The sequence below is a fragment of the Peromyscus leucopus genome, chromosome 14 (genome assembly GCF_004664715.2).
Source record: "Peromyscus leucopus breed LL Stock chromosome 14, UCI_PerLeu_2.1, whole genome shotgun sequence".
NCBI classification, from domain to species: domain Eukaryota; kingdom Metazoa; phylum Chordata; class Mammalia; order Rodentia; family Cricetidae; genus Peromyscus; species Peromyscus leucopus.
Genome location: NC_051075.1, coordinates 21,964,399 through 21,980,871, shown reverse-complemented (window position 1 = coordinate 21,980,871; position 16,473 = coordinate 21,964,399). Strand labels below are relative to the sequence as shown.

The 16,473-nt window shown below is 44.8% G+C and overlaps 1 protein-coding gene across 2 annotated transcripts in view; it reads right to left on the bottom strand.

Annotated features, from left to right (window-relative positions):
- Positions 1-16,473, bottom strand: part of Akap6 (A-kinase anchoring protein 6) — a 436,041-nt gene that overhangs the window by 208,457 nt on the left and 211,111 nt on the right. For both annotated transcript variants that reach the window (XM_028869697.2, XM_028869698.2), the window contains exon 5: positions 14,391-14,513. In XM_028869697.2, the coding sequence (XP_028725530.1) occupies positions 14,391-14,513 (123 nt within the window). The remainder of the gene's footprint in view (positions 1-14,390; positions 14,514-16,473) is intronic.

Sequence of the window (16,473 nt, the reverse complement as noted above, 5' to 3'; positions counted from 1 at the left end):
TTCAAAACATTTTTTTAAAAGGAAGATCCAGTGACTGGATTATCAAAACAATTATCCTAAGTTAACCAATGGGCAGTGGCATTATTACAACATCTGGTATGATCAGCTTATATAGCTCTGAATGTGTTGGAAATTCAGTTACACCCGTGACTACACCTGAGTCATGATCAGACCAGACAGAAGCAGACCACGCACACATGCATATGAGATGAAATAAAGGAAATCACCTTGGAACATAGAAATGATCGCTTCTGCGGGATAGCCTAGGACCGGAGATGTGGGAATGGCCGCATTTAAAGGTTTAAATGTCCAAAGCCGTTCCGTCCTCCTAATGTCATACAGCACTCAGCCACCCTGCGGGTCCTGTGTGTATCTGCCAGGTCCACTGAGCACCACGAGTCTTGGGATGCTTATGAAGTTATCACAAGTGCCAAAAAGAGCTACATGTCCTTTCTTGAGTGATTCTTATTTTTTTCTTTCCTAAGGCATGGTTTTATAGAATCGATATGTTTATCGAGCAGTTCCTACCAGGTTTACATATATAAAAATTAGCAGTGCACAATGCCAATCTTCAGGGAGCTTACAGTCTGGTCCACTTGGTCATGGAGATAAATACAAGTGTAGTCTTATGACCTAGCATAGAATACATGTGTAAGTGGGATTTGATGTGTGATGCAAGGTGGTGGAGCTATTTACCTCAACGAAATCGAGCAATAATAGCCTTGTCCAATAAGATTCAAGTTTGATTGTTTAAATTAAAACATACTACACAAGGCCAGTGCTGTTGGATAGGGGCTGTGGGAGTCCATTAGATCCAGTCTCAGCACGGCCTGCAGACAGCTTATGAGGGATGAACTGACTTGCACACAGGTCTGGATATGCCCTTCAGAGAAGCAGGAGCAAGGAGCCCTGAGTGCTCCATGTGGCTGCAGGCAGGGGAGAGAGCAATGGGGACTACACAGGACCTGACCCCAAGAATCGTGACAGAGCCATGAAGAATATGCCAGGGATGGGAGCGGCTGATGCAGATCTATGAGCTAGGAAGGGTTTGCTGGCTGCTGCATGCAGACTTGATTTTTAAAAGGACACACTGGAGACAAGCAGGCCATTTCAGGAGGCTGCCGTGGTGATACGGGCCAGATGTTCCTGTGCGAGCATACTCTTTTTTTAATTAAAAAAAGGTATGCTTTTTCTTCTAAATGGATAGAAGAAAGAAAGTTGGAGCAAATCTTCTGTCTTTTCAAGTTTTTCTCCGTGCGTGAGAGCAACGTGTGCCAGAATTGAGCTCTCCGGCTGTTCGGATGATACATTCCAGAGGTTGTGAGTCAGAAGTCTCCAAATGTGAAAGGCACGTTGAACTGATGAACTCTGCCTCCCACTGTCACTTGAAGAGATGGTGTGGATGATGAGTGCGACACCGGGTGACACTTCTTCACACAAAGATTTTCACTCCCTTGGGAAACGAGAACATGCCTTTTCACAGGGGCAGGGGGGAAATATGTGTTTAGTTAGAAAAGCCACAGCTTGAAGTCACTTAGTGTCTCTCTGCCCAGGACCTGCTCTGCACCGGCCAAACAAGCACTGTTTGTACTCTCAGAGGGACCCTGGCAAGGGAGCAAGTTATAATCACCGCGAGGGGCCCGGCCGCTCCTGCTCACTGCTCCACAATGCCAGCCACCCAAGCTAGATGCATAGGCGCTCACAGTGTAAAGCGCATCCTTCAAAACACCCCGTGAGTCAAGGAGGAGAGCTCTTTCTGTAAATATTTAAGCACCTCTTGGAAGCTGGTAAGATATTCTACTGCAATTTAAATGATGACTAGGCAGTCCGTGCTACTGTATAGAATGTACAAACAAAAATGACTCAAATTATATTGATAAGATTATAGATGTTAATATGTAAATAATCTCATTACAAAGACAAAGATGACTGCAAGAAAACAAACCTAAAGAATGCTAATATCATCTGAGGACAGCGGGGTCAGGGGTCACCATGGTCAGAGTTCATGAAGCAGGTTATGTTTTAGGGTTTGTTTTTTTTAAAAAAAAAAACATTAAGTGAAAAGAATACTAGAGTATGGAGTATTAGAGACAGCGAATTCAAAGTATTAGAATTGTATGGCAATGAATAGGCATTAAGAAATCCGTGTGGATTTTAGTGTGTGTGTGTGTGTGTGTGTGTGTGTGTGTGTGTGTGTGTGTGTGTGGTTTGCATGTGTCATATGTCGTGTATGTGTGGTATAGCTGTGTGTTGTAGGCATGTGCGTGTTCATTACACAGGCCCTGGGCACATTCTGTGGAGGGCAGCCTATGAGATGTCTTACTCTGTTGTTCTTCATTACCTTGAGACAGGGTCTCTCACTTGATCCAGCTCATCCTCCGAGCGAGGCTGCCTGCCAACTGAGCTTTTGGAATCTGTTCTCCATAGCTGGGGCTCCTGGCGTGTGCAGCCAGGTCTGGCTTTTTATGTGGCTCCTGAGTATTTGAACTCAGGGCTTCATGCTTGCTGATGAACCCTCTAACTCCTCTCAGGGATTTTTAAATTCGCTTCTCAGTGTCCTAAATGTCCTAGGGAGCCATGTAACAGGCACCCCTTACTGTTAATACTCTAATTTCCCTAGAGACAAATACCAAGTCTCTGTTGGTTTTGTGTTACTATCTACCAGGGACTTTGCCCACAAGGACACCAAAAACAAAAATGTTACTATCTGAGACATAGGAAGAGAAGCCAATGACCCTGTCCTCTTCTCCCTGGGGTGGGTGGGTGGGGTGTACCCTCGGATGAATCATGGACCCTCTGGGCTTCCTTCCTTTATCTATAATCAAGGCATTTGGACTCAATATTTTCCAGCCCTTGAATAGTTTGATTTTTATCTTTTTTTTTTTTTCATCCAGGCAGTTTAGGAAAGGAAACAGGAGAAGTTTTATTTACTTTAAACTAAAGAATTTTCAAAGAGAGAAGACTCCCAAAGGCCAATCAACCCCTCATCTACCCCAGGGCGCTTCTGTCCCCAGACTGTCCCTTCTATTTTTAGCCATTTCTGGGGAAGTCTCTTCTAACTTTTATCCTGAGCCCACATAGTTCTTCCCAGGAATTTAAGAGCTCTGTGGAGAGCAGTGTGAACTTCCCTGGTCCTCAGATTCTTTGGCCAAGTCATCCGGTGTATTGGTTAGGAATCAGAAGTGATGCAGGAATATGCCAACAAGATCCGCAAGCCCAATCCATCACCGAGCCCAGCCAGTTTCTGTCTCCATCCATCCCTCTTCACACCGACACTGCCTCAGCTCCAAGCGCTCATCACCTCACTTGTTAGGTTGACCTCAACGCTACACAACCATTGTGTGTTGGTGGTAACACGGGCACTATCTATCTCGACCTTGGAGTTGTGACTATCAGCAGAAAGGCAAGTCACCAGCCTCGCAGACTGCTCAGCGCCCAGTGGGAGTGGTGGCCATAGAACAGAGTTAGTCTGGAATTCCAGGGGACTGTGCTAAGGAAGCCAACGGCATGATGTGGGTTAGGGCTTGCGGCAAGCAAGGGCTTCAGAAGTGGACAGGTATGTTCAAATCCCAGCTCTTCCGTCACTCCGTGTAACTTTGGGCGACCTCTGTCTATTCAGATTTCTCGTTTATAAAAGGAATGTTAGTGCCTATTTCCCTGGGTCGGAATAAAGATAAAAACCCCTGAGTACACTGAGAACAGAGCTTAGTATCTCACAATAGCACAGTAATTATTACTACACCAAACAACCTGTCTTCAAAACATCTCAATAGAGGCCCACCTCTTCTTAAGTCCTTGAATAGCCGGCCAGGGTGGTGTCAGGCTCAGCCCCTAACTGACTGCAGGTCCTGTCACAGGTCAACTCTGAGAGTCCCCCACCCCTGGTCTCCTGGCTCTTCTGGGATTCTGTCTGTTCCTGCTGTGCCTCTGCCTGGCCAAGAGCTGCCTCAGCAAAGCCCCATAATTCCATTCAGTGTCACGGTCCCTAGCAAGGCTTCCACCATAGAAGCTCGCCCTCCCTTGGCATACATCCGCATCACCTCTGCAAGCTCCAGCCTCCACTTACCACACTCCGCTAAAATTATTGGTGTGTCTGTTTCCCACCCGGGAGCTCCTTGAGAAAAGAGCTGTGATGTCAGTCAGTCTGGAGGGAAAGCGCCTAGCTAGCACGCTGCACACAACTAACCACTGTCGAAGGGAGTGCGAGACTCATTCCACAAACAGGCGTGTGACGGCCTGCAGCATCGGGGATATCAATGCAATCACTCCGCACTCTAGAGTGGTTGATAAATGTCCCCAAATTTTACTCAGTGAACACCATGTAAATGAGCTGTCATGTCCCTTCGCTTACAAAATTACTTGCCAATTACACTTAGATGACCCAGCATAATTGCCATGTAAACTGTACCCTGGCTGGGGTAGCCTGAATCATCAATTTAACTTTACCCTCTCATCATATGGTACTTACCACACAATTAAATAAATGGTCAGCCCCTACCACAATCGTACATTTTCCCAGTAAAACTATGTGGCTACCTTTCTCATTGATTCATCGGTCACAACAATCTGTAACACACCTTCAGCTATGATATCAGAAGCTTAAGAAATTTGTGCACTAAAGAAAATAAATAACTTCCAAGTTTGCTTTCTTTCTTTCTTTTTTTTTTTTTTTAATCAAAACCATGTGTTTAAAAATAGTCTTTGTTTTCCTTTAAAACTGACAGACAAAAAAGACAAAAATCTCCATTCCTCCTCAGGAGGCTTTGGTCCCAAGACCTCACTTCATAAAAATGGCTCCAAACCTCTGAAAGGGGATCTAGCTCTTCAAGCAACTTATAATTTATTTCTAAGAGTTGCTTTTGTGTTGAAAGTAGATGCAGCTCACCGAGGTCGACAGTCTTTCCTGATAGACTGGCTAATAACTTATGCAAGATGTAGATAGATGGGACAGATCCCGGATGCTGACGGTGACTCTGAGTGACGGGATTTTCATTTGCTTCTCTGGCTGCTGCCTCCACACCTGACACAGGTAATCACATTGACTTCTCAGCATGGTAACATCAGGCCAAACGCATTCTCAAACAGAGGTTCTGTCTGAAGGGACTGTTTGACTTCCAGAACATACTGTTTGGAGGCCCTGATTGAAAAGGAGGTCAATGCTAGCCCAAATATCTCTCTACCCCCTGAGGTGGAATAATTGATGTACGGCAGCCCTTGAGGATGTAGAGTCAGCAGGGTGATGGATGGATATACGTATATTATTCACACGTACATCTGCTAATACACAGGTCCCAGTGCAAACACCAGGACTTAAGAATATTATGTGGATTTAGGACAATCCCTGAAGGACTCCAGTTCCATTAAAAATTTGTTTTGGCAGCCTGGGGCAGATCTATTCCAACTCCCACACGCTTCATGCATTTGAAAGGGGGAACCAAACCACTTTAAAAATAAATTTAATAAATTTTGTAATGTCAAGTCATTAACATCCTGTCTAGTCATACAGTGTTCATATTTTTAAACAGTAATATTAAAGCTGCAGAATTTTTAACCCTTCTAATAACTGAATTATCATTTTTATTTCTGTGGTATTTTTTAAAATTGCTTTTTCTTGCCAAAAGAGAGGACTCACACCCCTCCAAACAGAGGCCAGTCTTCTGGGGTTCCTTTTTTCTGGGGGTTGTTCTTGTCATGAATTTACCAGCCACACTGAGAAAACCGAGTGACCGGGTCTTGGCTCAGAGTGGTAGGGGACTGTTTACCTTGAAGACAGAGGTGAGCACAGCTGGAAAATTTGCTACATTGGTCAGGATTTGTGCCCACAATGGCTGGCTCCAATGTTGCTTTTACCAAAGTTCATTCTTGTCCTCTAGAGACAACAAAGAACCACCAGGTGTCCCTCAGGAAGTGACAGCCCAGAGGGAACAGTTGAGGGGCGGGCAGGTGGGGAGAATTGCAGCCTCTTTAAGAATATGTGAGCCATCCTGCCATATGTTAAGTATTCAAGGAAGATATGCACAAGTCCCCAAAAAATGAACTCCCTACAGCAGTCTATCTCACTTTATAAGTCATATGAGAGGTTTGGGTTGGGTTTTTTTTTTTTCTGACTAATATAAAGATCTGAAGTTTTTATTATTTGTAACAGATAAATTGCTTCAAGATTCCAAAATCCCATGTAATAAGATGTATACCTTGGAACCTGTATCTGACGCTCATAGGAAAAGACCCAGGTACGTACCCCAACTCTTGTGAGTCCCTTATCCATAATCAATGTTCTCTGTCCTGTGCATGGACCTATCTGTAAACTTTTCTTCACTGTCTGGTTCACTGTAGCCCTGGATATCCAGTGCTTGCTAAAACAGCGCTTCTCTGGCAATCTAGTTAAGAGCAGTTATTATGCCTCAGAAAAAAAAATAATTTGTAAATTAGTAAACCGGGCACTAACAATATTCAGAGTAGTGAGGAATGTTGAGTATTAAGACCTAAGAGTCTTTAAACCAAGCAGGAAGAAAGTAGAGTTCGTGTGTGCCTTAAACTTCCCACGAGTCTCCTAGACACAGAGAATGAGCCATATGAGCACAGGATTGCGGTTTGAGGGTCATGTGTCCAAAGTGAGCCTCCCACTCTACTTACCCCCGCCCCCAAAAAGCGATAACAAACTGCCCACGTGCTATAAATTCCTGGCATCCCCACCCATCGAAGCAAAGGACCCGAGGCTGGAAACTGAGCGTTTCAAATGGCGCCAAAGAGGAGAAATGGTGTCGTTTCCTGCTAAACACTCAGCTGCACCCTAAACTGGTGGGAGTTCAAGGGGGACAAGCAAAAGGAAGTTCAAAGCTCCTGTAAGGCCACAGCCTTGCTCCTGAGGCTGAAGGAGGTGGTAGGCAGCTGGGCCGAATGCACAGCTCCAGCTTTTGAAGTTTGGTTGACTGAGTCCCATTAGCTGAGCGGCACAGCCCTAGGGCAGCTACTGGTCTCTGTGAAGTTCACCTCGCTCGGGCCATAGCTGGTCATCATCGCAGCAGAGAAAGGGAGGCAGGAGAGGTGGGCGTCAGGAGAAAACAAGCTCTGTGATCTCTTCACTTCAAGCAATTAAAAAAAATGGAGCAGAGACAGACGCAGGAGGGCAAACAAAAGACAGCCGTATTCTGAGAAAACTGTTAAGTGGTACGCTGGTTTTGGTTGTGATAGAAATAAAACCTATTTGATCAGAAATAAAGTATAAAGATCTAGGTAGTGATGGCAAATGTGTGCATATAGTTTTTGCTGATCATTCTTTTAACCAGACACATTGCTAGTTAAATCCAATTTGTGTTTATGAAGAGTAGGGTAAGGACGCACTAAGAACAAATGGATTTTGGTGCTCCTCTGCCACCTTGTGGCTGCCAACTCAAATTGCAGGTGCTAATGCGACAAGGAACAAAAGGTCAGAATGTGTGCTTTGAAAGTCCACCTGCAAAGAGGGACGAGGCGATCCCACACACAAACGTGGATCTGCCTCCATGGTTATTACTTACAGAGAAAGCTGTTCCTACAGTACGAGAGGTTTCTGATTACATGGGGTCCCCTGAGTTACTGCTGCAGGCCATCTGGAAAAGGACAAGGAGATTCTCCGCCAGCGCTAGCCTGAATATTGGTGGAGCATCGTTTGAAAGAGAAAGCAGAGAGAGGGAGGCAGCTTGAAGGCCATCATGACAAGATTTAATTCAGTAAACTGAGGCACATCCTCCACATGACCAAATCTTAAGGAGCTGTGGAAATGCACCCCAGATTTCCACATGCTGATGGAAACATGTCTGCGGAAGCGGGTTATTGAATAGAATGCACATCTTGAACTTGAAAAGGTACTTATTTTACATTAAAGGGCTCCAAAGCACACAGAACAGACTGCTTGCCCTGGTTAGTCAGGAGGGTGGAGGTTTTTCTTTCTATTTTACGCTGCTTCGTATTGTTGGACTTTTCCACTGAGCGTAACGTTCCTCTTTAAAGAGACATTGAGGGGAAGACAAAGGCTGTGCCGTCTTTCCTCAGCCGACCACACTCGGCACTCAGTGAGCTGATGGTGTCACATGACCTCAGTTCACACACACCTAGCACGGCCTGGAGGCCCAGGTCACACCACGTCCACGCTCAGCATCTGACATGCCTTCACTGCGCCTAAGTCTTGCCTGCACTATGTTGGGTGAAGGGTAGAGCACCCTAGACTAGACCAGGGCAGACCAATGGAGGTTGGCTGAAATTTCTGACTGACCGTGAGGGAGCCTCAAAAGCAGCTGCTGGCGTGAGTCTCTGACTCGCCCCTTCAATCTATTCCTGTTCTCCGTTCCTACTTTCCCTCACCTCACCTACTCTTCTCACTACTCAGATGTTCTCCGTCTCCGCACTCACCTGCAAACCCTCTGATCTTAAACTCCTTCCTTCTTATCCAAGATGGAGTGCCCATGAGCTGCTCTTTCTGGGACAGGAAGCCAGGTGTGATTCCGCCAGGAGTAAGGACCCAGCACTGGCTCCCCAGGTCTGCCTAAGCACTGGCACCAATTGTTGAAATGTCTCTGTCCCTTTGGAAGAGACTTCTTGATGGTTTCCTTTAAAAATAGTTTCCATTCACAACACAGACAAGGGATTGACTTTTTTCATGGGTAAAAGGCTCACATAAATCAAGAAGTTAAGTAACAGTGACCCAGCAGAAGAATGGGCTATGATAACGAGCAAATGAGAAATGCAATTGACTCCCCCAAACATGAAGAGGAAGTCGACGCCACCTAAAATGCCAGAAGTATGACAGACATCCCCTGCTAACGACCACAGGGACAAAGCTAAGCAGTGTGCCAACAAGCCTCACCAGCAGGGCTACAGTGGGTGTGCTCAGGCACGGACCACACACGGCATCATCGCCACCAAAGGCGCTCTAGTAGTAGATGAAAAATTTGACTGTGCAGAGCCTTTTAGCCAGAAATTGCCCACGTAAGGACATACTCATACTAAACAAGATGATTAATTTCCAAGCACTTGCACAGAAGCATCGTTTGAGATAGAAAAAGACTGCACATAACCTAAATGTCTAGCATAAAGGATTGGTTAAAATAAACTATGCATGCTCATCAAGGAAACATGGTAAAGCCACACACAGGGATAACGTTGTATTGTAGCTGCTGCTTTGACCTGTTGCTAATATAAAGTGGGGACAAAGCAAAGCCCGTGTGTGTAGCTGTTTTCAAATACTTGGAATAACTCTGAAATGAGAGAAAGCAGGAGAGGAGAGCTGGTATCTGGGAGAACATGAGCGAGGGATTCTCCGTAGACTGGAACCAGTCCACTGTCATTCACTTTATGAAGTCTCTGTCTTATTTACACACAGCCGGTCAAAAACCACATTTTTGAAATATGATAGCTGCTAGTCTGGGCTAGAACATCAAATTCTGCACTCAAGCCCATTTTCCATTACAGTCACTCAGTTGACCTCATTCAGCTCATCGATGCCAGACGGGCCGTGCCCCCATGGGATTTGTGATTGATTCCTCTCACTCTCCTGTTCTGAGACACAGGCAAACCTTCAGTGCCCCTGTGTTTGGCAATTTAAAATGTCATTTAGTCTCCCTTCCTGCCCAGCACCCACCTGCAAGGCTCAAGCTGGGCATCAGCCACACCGGCTGGGCTAGCCTTCCCTCCCTCACCCTCACTGTGAAATCCCTGCCCATGCTCTCTGCTCTCATTTTAGCCAGCAGAATGATAGATGCCCTTTGAGGGCTGCGTCCAATTAACTCTAGGAAAACAGTAAACCTTTTCACTGAACTCCTTCATTTATCCTATAAAAATCTACTGGCCAGGACTATATCATATAACCTATGCTTGCCTCTGTTCAGTTGAAAGCCCCCAAGAGAAGTCAACTTCATTCACCATACACTAGCACCTAAGGAACCGCCTGACACTCCAGGGTGCCTGATATGTATGAACTTGAATGTTGGATCCATGGTCATCATTTTGCTACACCACTCTCATACATCAAATTGAATTAAGAATATCGCTTCTTAAGACAAGCCGTCTTCTGTTCCAGTCCTCAGGAGACAGAGGCAGGAGGTGGCAAGCTGGTGGCCAGCCTGAGCTACACAGTGAGTTCCCTGACACCCTGGGCTACATAGTAAGATGGATCTTATAACAAATTGAAAAACTCCCAGAGAGACCCTATTCCTCATAGTGGGTCACCTGGCGCAGCCTTAACACAAGAGGTACTTAGTCTGACTGCAACTTGATATGCCATGCTTTGTTGATACCCACGGGAGGCCTGCCCCTTTCTGAACAGAAACAGAGGAGTGGACTGCGGGAGGGGAGGGGGAAAATGGGAGGAGAGGAGGGAGGGGAAACTGTGGTCCAGATGTAAAATAAATAAATTTTTTTAAAAAACCTCCCAGATAATATGAACTTAGTTTGTTTTCCTGGTACTGATGCCTATGACATGGTCCTCATTTGGTGAATTAGGCTTGCATGACAAGGACTCTGGGGATGAGAGGGGTCATTCCCGAAGCACATGGAATACCATGGCTCTGGCCAGCTCGGCCTCTCTGCTGCCTCGCTCCTGCACACTGTGCTCTGAAGACACTATACATTTCCTTAAAGGAAACCCGTCCAAGCACTTGCAATGGCTGGTTACCAAGCACACATGGTCGGAGCACATGCCCTGGCGTGTGACAGCTATTCACAATGTTTCCCTTTTTTTTTTTTTTTTTTTTTTTTTTTTTTTTTTTTTTTTTTTTTTTTTTTTTTTTGGTTTTTCGAGACAGGGTTTCTCTGTGTAGCTTTGCGCCTTTCCTGGAACTCACTTGGTAGCCCAGGCTGGCCTCGAACTCACAAAGATCCGCCTGGCTCTGCCTCCCGAGTGCTGGGATTAAAGGCGTGCGCCACCACCGCCCGGCTCACAATGTTTCCCTTTGTTTCCCTTTATTGTGCTTCTACCCACATAGACATACTTTGAAAGACTGTGGAGGAAACAGCCCAAATGCTCATCAGTGCCTCCGTGAGTCAAGTGTGGTCCAAGCACAGGTGGAATATTATTTACCAACAAAACAGAGCAATTGATGGATGCAAATGATGCTGTATCTAACAAGAGATAGGCTGAATCGGAGACTGGGTCCGTACCCCTGCAGAGTACCCGCTGGTTGGTTTTATTCATGTGAAATTCGAGAAAGTACAAACTAGTGACATAAAGGAAATCAGCAATTGCTTGGGGATGCAGAGGAGGCTGAGGAGGAGGGCTGGAAAAAGAATTACAGGCTCCTTAACTTTCATACTCTAAAATATGCAATCTGTCGCAGGCCAAACACTTCAATAACGCTGCTTTTGAAGAGGTTAGGAAGGGAATGGAAGAGAGAGAAAAGGGAAGCCGCCCAATAATACATTTATACAAAGTTACTTCTAAAATTGGTTTCAAAGAAGGAGAGTGGCCAATACTCCTAACATACCACCCCCAAATGACATTTTCCTGAAAATGCCAGTTTCTAAAAAGATGGGAATTGTATTTTTGAAGAAGCAGCCAGGTTGCAAGCAGATGATTAATTATCATGGAAAATCGCTGATGTACCATGACAATTTCACACTGTTTCCTACAGCTAAAATAAAGTTCCCCTGTCTCTCTCGGAAAGGCATTGCAAAGCTTTAATTGATTTGTGTTGGTAAAAAAAAAAAAAATTAAAAAAAAACCCTTGGCTACCATCATGGAAAATAATTGAATTAAGTATCAAGATATAAATGTACAACTATTATTTTGGTGTTTGTTTTTCTTTACAGTAAATGTTGGGAGATGCCAGTTATTCCGATGTAATACACCAGAGAAGAGCGTCACTCTCGGGCCTCACACTCATGCAGACTAAAGACTGAATCATAGAATCTAGAAAAATGGCTTACCAAGTGTGTCTGGCAACCTCTACCACTGAGCAACATTGCAAAACCATTTGCTTACTCACTGGGAGACAGCAACGGTTTGTGCAGGCTGAGCTAAATATGAATCTTGAGGCTCACTTGTATAGTTTTTATAGCAAGGTAGATTTTTGCCTCCTTTTGAGACTAAGAAGATATCGATTTGGCATAATGATAATGTACTAAATACAGACAACAACTAGGATAGGAGGATAATGTGGACAGAGAGAAACCGAGTCTTGTCCTAGGTCAAGTGACCAGGTAAACAGTCCAGTGACTCTCAGAGACGTCTGTTGCATGCACAGAAGGCTAACGTGGCTATCGCAAGCGTTATTCATAGCATCAGAAGCAACATCTGGGATGGGGACTTCACAGAAGTAACATCTGGGACCGGGACTTCACAGGGAACTGGCCTGCAAACCATAGTTCCTCGCCATTTAAAAGCAGAGATAACCAAACTATTCCTATATCACTTCTACTCCACCTGGAAGAGAGAGAGAGAGAGAGAGAGAGAGAGAGAGAGAGAGAGAGAGAGAGAGAGAGAGAGAGAAACCATCCCCCCGCCCCCCCGCGAAAAAATCCTCTGACGAAACAGACTTCTCTCCAAGAAAGATATCTCAAGAAGGACCCTTTGGTGGTCTACAGCAAATGGGAATTTGTTTTGGATGAGAACATTGTCTTGAGGCAGGTATGGATGCCTGAGCTTCATTGTGTCACTTCTGAAAAGGTCTGCAATTGTTAAGGCTGTGTAGAGTAAGGAAGTAGACATAGGCGGCCATTTAAATAGAATGACCATATTAAAAATTTACTTCTTCCATAGACTTAGCAACACTTTAATTTAACACTAGATGTATGAAGTTAGTGGCCCCTGCATCAGACAGAGCGGTACACATTATTCCCTCATGAAGCTGTGGGCTAGAATGAGGTGAGGTCAGCCCGAGGATGTCAAGCAAGAATTTCCGTAACGGAACTGAGACAGGAATATGCGTCGGGGACAAAGGGCGCATCGCTCAGGGAGGAAAGGGTCCTCGGCCCGCAGGTGCTGTGCTTGGCTTTCGATACGGCACCCACAGTTAAGGCGCCCTTACGCCCTTGTGCCCTCTGGAACCTCAGCAGCTGAATGTGTGTTTCCCATAAAATATTAAATCAAGAAAATGAAGACAGCACACTTGATGTGAAATAAAGTTCATATAGTCCTGTTTAAACACAGATTAGAATTTCTGTCAGAACAATGCCAGTGAAAAGTTGACATTCTAATTAATATAATTTACATCATAAAGCACTGAATATCTTTATCTTGCTATTATGAAATGCCCTCTAAAAAAAAAAAAAAAAAAAAAAAAAAAAAGGAAACCGTATTCCACAGGGAATTGAATGCTAAGGGCAGTATTTCAAAACCCACATACAAGAGAGTCACTTGGGGCCACTGGCATTGCGACACCCCACCAGGCCATCCCTTGATCATCCACAAGCCTACCCGCACGCAGCCACTGGATTCTGTGACCGTTTTACTGTGGTTACATAAACCGAGCTGCAAACGCAACATAAGTCAACTAAAATTCTTCCTTTCCTGCTCCTCCTTTGTCCTTCTCTGGCCTCCCCTATGTATGGGACTCTACATGGCACTCACTTAATCCAAATTCTAAGCGTGTCGGAGGGGCAGAAATCAGTCCCACAGTTGGGTACCCAAGGATCCTTGTTCATTGCCTTTTGTCAATTTTCGTCTATCAGTGAAAGGAATAAAGATGAGCTCCTTAAAGCTTGAGTTTTCGTTTCCTGTGACAACGTGCTTTTTCGTCATGCTTTATCACACTCCGCTACGTGGTTCCCACCCCTTCATAATTGATATCGGCCATTTGATGCATTCGGTACAAACCTCCTGAGGTTCATCAACTGTACCCTGGTCTATAACTCCTGCTTTGAACGGACGCAAAGCACAGCCATCCAAATGTTTTCCATGACTACTCCCTGGTTTTCCCTAAGCACGGGGCCCGGGATAATGACAGTTGTATTAATTATCTGCTGAAAAATCCACGTAGCAGCAGAAATGATGGAGATCATCATTTTAAATATTTTATTAAAATAGCCAAGTGTAGAACAGATTAAATAGACCTTCTTGATAATGAGAGGCTCATTAATTTTACAAGAATTCTAGAATGCTTCAGAACGGTCATCAAATTTTTCTCTTGTATTCATTTATTTCTTTCAAGAAGAGAGAAATCTTCAATCATCACAGGTCTAATAAGATTTTCTCTGGAAAAAGCTTTGAAGCATCAGTTTGAAACATGGAGGCCTTAAGGTGTCATATCACTGCTTGAAAGGCCTGCAAGTGTTCAGCTTGTGGGCTAACGCCACTGAATCCTGGCTTCCTTAGCATCTACAGACTTTTGACTGACTTAAGTTGCTATTGGACCTAAACAAGTCAGCATCGCGCTGAAATCCTTGACAGAAACGGCAATACACAACACGATCCTGCCTACCAAGTGGGTCTCCAGGTAGAGCCGAAGGCTATCCGTCTCCGCCTTCGGAGGAGTCCAGTTCTCGGTGGTCTCCGTGGCTTCGTTCAGCCACTGAATGAATTCATCCAGCTTGTTCACAAAGCCCTGTGAGGGAAGAGAAACAGGAAGAACACAAAGGGAAATTAGTTGATTATTTCTAACGTCAATCTTAAAAATTCCAGACTTTCCCCCAAATTACTGTAACACCTCGCACTGCTCTTTTTTCAGCGATGACATCTCCACCGCTCCTGGCCCGAAATCCTTCCAAACAGGAAACAAACTCTCCTTCTGGCTTTTATCTAGGAACGCTTTCCTAGAGAATATGACTAGACCATGGGGTGCACTGTGGAAAGGACCTGAAAATATCTCTAGGGTATGCCAAGCATCTCCCTGCCCACCTCCAAATCTCCCACTGGCTCCGGGTGGCATCTGTGTGAAGAGAGCCTTGTCCATTCGGAGTGCAGGGAACTGAGCTCCTAGAGCTGGACTAGGAAGGGTATTCTAAATTTAAACAGTGTCTAAAGATACCCGGATGAGTCCCATCCACAGCTCGAGTGTCTGTGCCTGAGCCCGGGGACTCGGGAGGAGAGAAGGACAGAACAGGGGCGCCACAGAGCAGACGTAGACACCTGACTGGCTGAGAACGTCTGGACCGAAAGAAATATCCTTGCCCGGGAAGCACAAATCACAATAATCTTGCGATTTTTCAAATAGTGGTTATAAAATTTTATTGACCATTTAAAAGAACACATCTGTAGAGACAGAAAATATTTTTGAAAAAGTGAAAATCCGGCTATAAAGGGAGCCTGGCGCCGGCTTTCCATGCCTAGGGCAACAGCGCCACCTGGAGGTCACACGGAGCAAGGGCAGGTCCATTAGTTCCCCTATTACACTAAGCCCGTCTTTTTTTTTTCCTTTTCTTTTAACCTTTGACTAATTTTGGTCGATATTTTAATGCCTTACTGAAGCTAGCCTAAGACAAAGGTAATACTAGTATGTAGAAATTCATTTTCTTTGTCATGCTTCTCAGAAGATGAGTTTTATTATTTAGTATATCCTAGATAATTCTTTAAGATTCATAACCCTTAATTTGAGCAATTTGCCCCTAGTGGAGTATTAGAAAATGGGATAGGAGGTCAGAAAAGAGAAAAGCAGATGGATAAAGCCCAGAGACGCATTCCCGTTGAGAAGGGGAGAGATCAGAAATGTCGCAGAGGGCCACGTGTTTCCATGCTCATAATCGCTACCCCAGGCTTCCCGACCAGGCTGGCAATGCTTTACAAACTCGCACCTGACATGTTTACCACAGACGTGCACGCTACTCCTGTGAGCACGGCAGAGTCCGGTGGAACTCAAGCCATCGTACGGTGCTCCCACGGTGGAATTTCTTGTGGAAAAATGGAGACCTTTTGGTGAGCACATGAACAAGCCATATCTATCACCCACAGGAGAGTGTAAATGACCAACAACAGGGATGGAAATCATAGTTTTAGTATGCGTATCAACTCCCACTTACTGTTAAGTTTGACTTGAGTGGTTGTATGTAAATTGGTTTGTGGATAAAGTCAGGAAGCAAAGAATTTGGAAACAACTAGTTGAATCCAAAAGACAAATAGTCAAGTATGCTACTTTAAATATAATCAATACTAGATGATGAATCGTGTTGCCCAAACATCAAACAATGAAAGCATCTGAGAAGGTCCAGGCCCCTCATAGAGGCTGGTCATAGTTTGAGAATTTTAAACCACGTGTGTCAGATTTCCTCACAGAGCCACCATGTATGGGCGAGCTGAATTTCTGAATGCAGGTTAGCAATGCAGGGCCCTGGGAAGTCTTCCTGGGTGGTACCTCTGTGTAACCCAGCTAGTCAGCAAAACAGGGCTGATATCAAAGAAACGAGGTCTTTTCTCTGAAAATGTCATCTGGATTGCAGTCCATCCTCACCAGTCTTCATCTGCCGCACATTCTCCTACTTCTCTCTTGGCAACGCCAAGTTTCCTCCATCAAAACAGAAATGTGACAAATCTCAGTGTTCCTATTCGCAACAAAAACTAGGTTGTACTTT